General features: G+C 33.3%; 1 protein-coding gene across 1 annotated transcript; it reads left to right on the forward strand.

Moving 5' to 3' along the window:
* Positions 1-375: 375 nt before the first annotated feature.
* LOC149906236 (uncharacterized) lies at positions 376-3,880 on the forward strand. The gene is made up of 2 exons (XM_090104241.1): positions 376-2,816; positions 2,907-3,880. Exons 1-2 carry the CDS (start codon positions 797-799, stop codon positions 3,686-3,688), a joined length of 2,802 nt encoding a protein of 933 aa, XP_089960367.1. The 5' UTR covers positions 376-796; the 3' UTR covers positions 3,689-3,880.
* Positions 3,881-4,363: the final 483 nt, after the last annotated feature.

Here is a 4,363-nt window from a genome sequence, read left to right on the forward strand (position 1 = left end):
AGATAAATAATTTGAAAGAAAGAAAATACATTTATTTGTACCGATACACATTAATACATCTCTACTTTATAAAAATAAGTCGGGTTTTCCTTCCTGATGCTTTAACTCCAGAACGCACGAACCGATTTCCACGGTTTTGCATTCGTTGGAAAGGTCTGGGGCTCCGTGAGGTTTATAGCAAAGAAAAAGCGTCTCTGGTGGCGAAACGGAGTTCGCCCGGTTTGCTAGTTATGATTATTAACACAACACATATTATTTACAATGGTACCTTATCACAGCGTTGTGTTTATTAACTTCTCTATGTCTATTGAATAAATTTCATTTTCAGAAGAAAAATGTAGTGAATATATATAATAAATATGAATATATGTGGGAATAGGATAAAATATTGAGATGTATTTCATAATTAGCTTTATTTTTAGTCTGTGTTTTTCTATTATTTACTCTGTGGATATGTTGTCTGTAGATTGATGTTTATCTATGACTTGACTTTGTGTCTCGGTACGAAAGAGAAATGGAGGATTGTAAAAATGTATTTTTGTTCGGTGTCTGGGAAATAAACTGATTGGGCTAATTTGGCGTTTTTATTTACACCATCCCCACATAATTTGGGGGCTCGTCCGGGATGGTGGAATAAAGAAAAACAGCGGAAGATTATGATGCCGGTGATTAAACCAGATTAAAACTTTACGAATTATGAACTAAGAAGAAGACTAAGATTTAAAGAAGCTTATGATTATACGATTACGACTTGTCCTTGAAGACTATATAAAACTTATTATTTACATTATTCAACATGCCGCCGAAACGACTATTAAAGGATGATGATGATTATGGTGAACCATCGCCGCGTATTTCCTTTACTGATTTAGAAAAATCAATGACGCCATTTTCGGGTGATGATGCTTATGGCGTCGAAGCTTTCATAAGAGAATTTGAAGACGTTTCCTCTCTAATGCAATGGGGCGAATTAGAAAAACTCATATTTTCGAAGCGGCTCCTCACGGGGACCGCCAAGCTATTTTTACGTTCACTAAGTGGGACCACCACGTGGGATACACTTAAGTCTGAGCTCCGCGAGGAATTTGGTAAGAAGTTGAACAGTGCAACTGTTCACAAGAGACTTTCAACACGCCGGATGAAGATGAATGAGACTCATCAGCAATATTTTTTACATATGAAGGAACTTGCAGTACTTGGGAATGTTGAAGATGAAGCCCTGATGGAATATGTCATCGACGGTATTAAAGATAGTGAGTCCAACAAAAATATTTTATATGGCGCTTGTAACATTAAAGAATTCAGAAAGAAGTTAGACATTTATTCAGAAATTAAGAAAAAATCATATTATTCACCTAATAAGATTCAAAGTAATTCAGTATCAAAGTCCATTGGCATGAAAATTCAAAAAACATTAAGAGTAAAGAGATGTTTCAATTGTGGAGATTTAGATCATGAGTCGCCTAATTGTACTAAAGGCATTAAATGTTTTAAATGCAACTTGTTTGGCCATAAATCAACTGAATGTTCTAAAAGTATAAAGAAGAGTTTGGAAATTATGTCAACTAAGAATAATATTGATGTGAGACCTTTTAAGAAGCTGAAAATAAACAATATTGACGTAGAAGCCCTGATTGATACCGGAAGCGATGCTAATTTAGTAATTATGTCTTATTTTAGGAAGATTCAAGGTGAAAAATTGTTATCTTATAGTTCAGGAACCACAGAGACTTTAACTGGAATAGCTGAAAAGGAAATTTATACAAAAGGATCTTTCACAGCAAAAATTGAAATTGATGATTGTTATTTTGAAACTTTATTTTATGTTGTTGATGATGGCGCTATCCCTGTCAACATTATATTAGGAAATCCTGTACTGAAAGAAGTAGAAATCAATTTTAAGGCTGGAACTATCACTGCAACAAGAATATTACACCTTACAATGCTAGAGAATGAAAATGAAGATATCACAAATATTGAAAACAAAGAATATAAGAATAAAATACAGAATATTATAAAAGAATATAACCCCAAAAGATGTACTAAAGAATCAAATGTAAAACTTAAAATATTATTAACCGATGATGTACCAGTTTATCAGAATCCACGACGATTGTCACCTTTGGAGCTTAACATTGTTGACAAACAGATTAAAGAATGGCTTGATGAAGGAATAATAAAAACAAAAGGTGAAATTAAACCTTCAGTGGAGAAGATTGCCGCTGTAGAACATTTTCAGACTCCTCACAATATAAAGTCACTTCAAGGTTTCCTCGGACTAACAGACTGCTCCGCCTTGACTATGACATTGCAGAAAAAGGACTTACCTCCTAGAGTAGCTCGCTGGGCACTCTTACTTGAAGAATATGACTACACGATTGAACATCGGCCTGCAGCAAGGATGAAACATGCAGATGCTCTCAGCCGACAGCCTATAAAGAATATAATTGTACTTACCGATACCGCAGCACGTTTGCGAAGAGCTCAAGACGATGATCTGCAAATAAAACTAATAAAGAAAGTATTAGAAAAGGAATCTTATGATGACTATGTTTTAGAGAATGGAATGTTATGGAAGATTAAGGATGGAAATAAATTAATGGTTGTACCTAAGAAAATGCAAAATGAAATTATAAGAAAACATCATGAAAACGGACATTTTGGTTGTGTTAAAACTGAGGAATTAATAAATAGAAATTATTATATAGAGAATTTAAAGGAAAAGATTAAAACAAACATTGATAATTGCGTGGAATGTATACTTAATGCAAATAAAAGAGGAAAGAAGGAGGGATTTCTACATGTAATAGATAAAGGTGAATTACCATTGTCTACTTACCATATTGATCATCTAGGACCGTTGACATCCACCAATAAAAATTATAAATACATTCTTACCGTTGTAGATGGATTCACAAAGTTTACATGGATTTATCCGACAAAGACGCTATCCACCAATGAAGTAATAGATAAATTAAACATTCAAAAACAGACGTTTGGCTCGCCGCAACGAATCATAAGCGACCGCAACACTTCATTTACATCCAACATGTTTAAAGAATACTGCGAAGAAGAAGGAATTATGCATCATACGATCACAACTGGTCAACCGAGAGGAAATGGTCAAGTTGAGAGAATACATAGAATTATTATTGAAGTTTTAAGCAAATTATCATCAGACGACCCTACGAAATGGTATAAACATATTAGTAAATTGCAAAGATGTTTGAATAACACATATCAGAGAAGTATAAAGATGTCACCTTTCCAACTGTTAACAGGAATCAAAATGAATGATAAAGATGATGATATTTACAATAAAATACAGGAAGAGTTTCAGCAACATTTTTACAACGACCGTGAAGAATTAAGAATGATGGCGAAAGCAAATATTCAGAATATACAAGATGAAAATATTAAAAATTATAATAAAAAGAGGAAAAGGTCGAATAATTACGAAGTAGGTGATTTAGTAGCGATTAAAAGGACACAATTTGTACAAGGTTATAAACTTTATCCAAAATACCTCGGCCCGTATGAAGTTATTGAGAAGAAGAGAAATGAACGATATAATTTAAGGAAGATAGGTCAGGGTGAAGGACCTCTGAGAACCTCAAGCTCAGCTGATATGATGAAGCCATGGGTAGCGACTGTTGACTCATCTGGGACAGATGATTCTGCAGGATGACCGTGTGGGAATAGGATAAAATATTGAGATGTATTTCATAATTAGCTTTATTTTTAGTCTGTGTTTTTCTATTATTTACTCTGTGGATATGTTGTCTGTAGATTGATGTTTATCTATGACTTGACTTTGTGTCTCGGTACGAAAGAGAAATGGAGGATTGTAAAAATGTATTTTTGTTCGGTGTCTGGGAAATAAACTGATTGGGCTAATTTGGCGTTTTTATTTACACCATCCCCACATATATATAATATATATAATGTGATATATCAATTTAAAGCCGGTAAAGTTTTTTGTAAAAAAAAATATTTGTTTAACTCCTAAATTCCAGTATTGAATTTTTATTTGAATGGAAATTTTCTCTTTTACTACGAATCCTCACAAAGTGATTGCATATCATATTATACACAGAAGCCGCAATATAAAGCTAGGTCAATCACAATTGCGTTAAATTTGTTCAAAGGGAAATTAAACCGCATTCAATTCGCGCTAGCTCTAATGTGTAGTGTCCTATACAATAAATGGGTTACTAATTAAAACATTTGAATCAAAATTGTATTTTGTATGTGTTCTGTTAGTATTAGGACCGATTTTTCAATCCTTGGTTAAAATTTATCCGTCCAATAAAGTATTACACGAACATTTTAAAATATCACCTGTAAATTGTCAAATACGGAC

This window comes from Colias eurytheme, chromosome 8, assembly GCF_061535395.1.
Source record: "Colias eurytheme isolate Ceu_HAF_F1 chromosome 8, ilColEury1 Martin Lab GWU primary, whole genome shotgun sequence".
Lineage (NCBI taxonomy): Eukaryota > Metazoa > Arthropoda > Insecta > Lepidoptera > Pieridae > Colias > Colias eurytheme.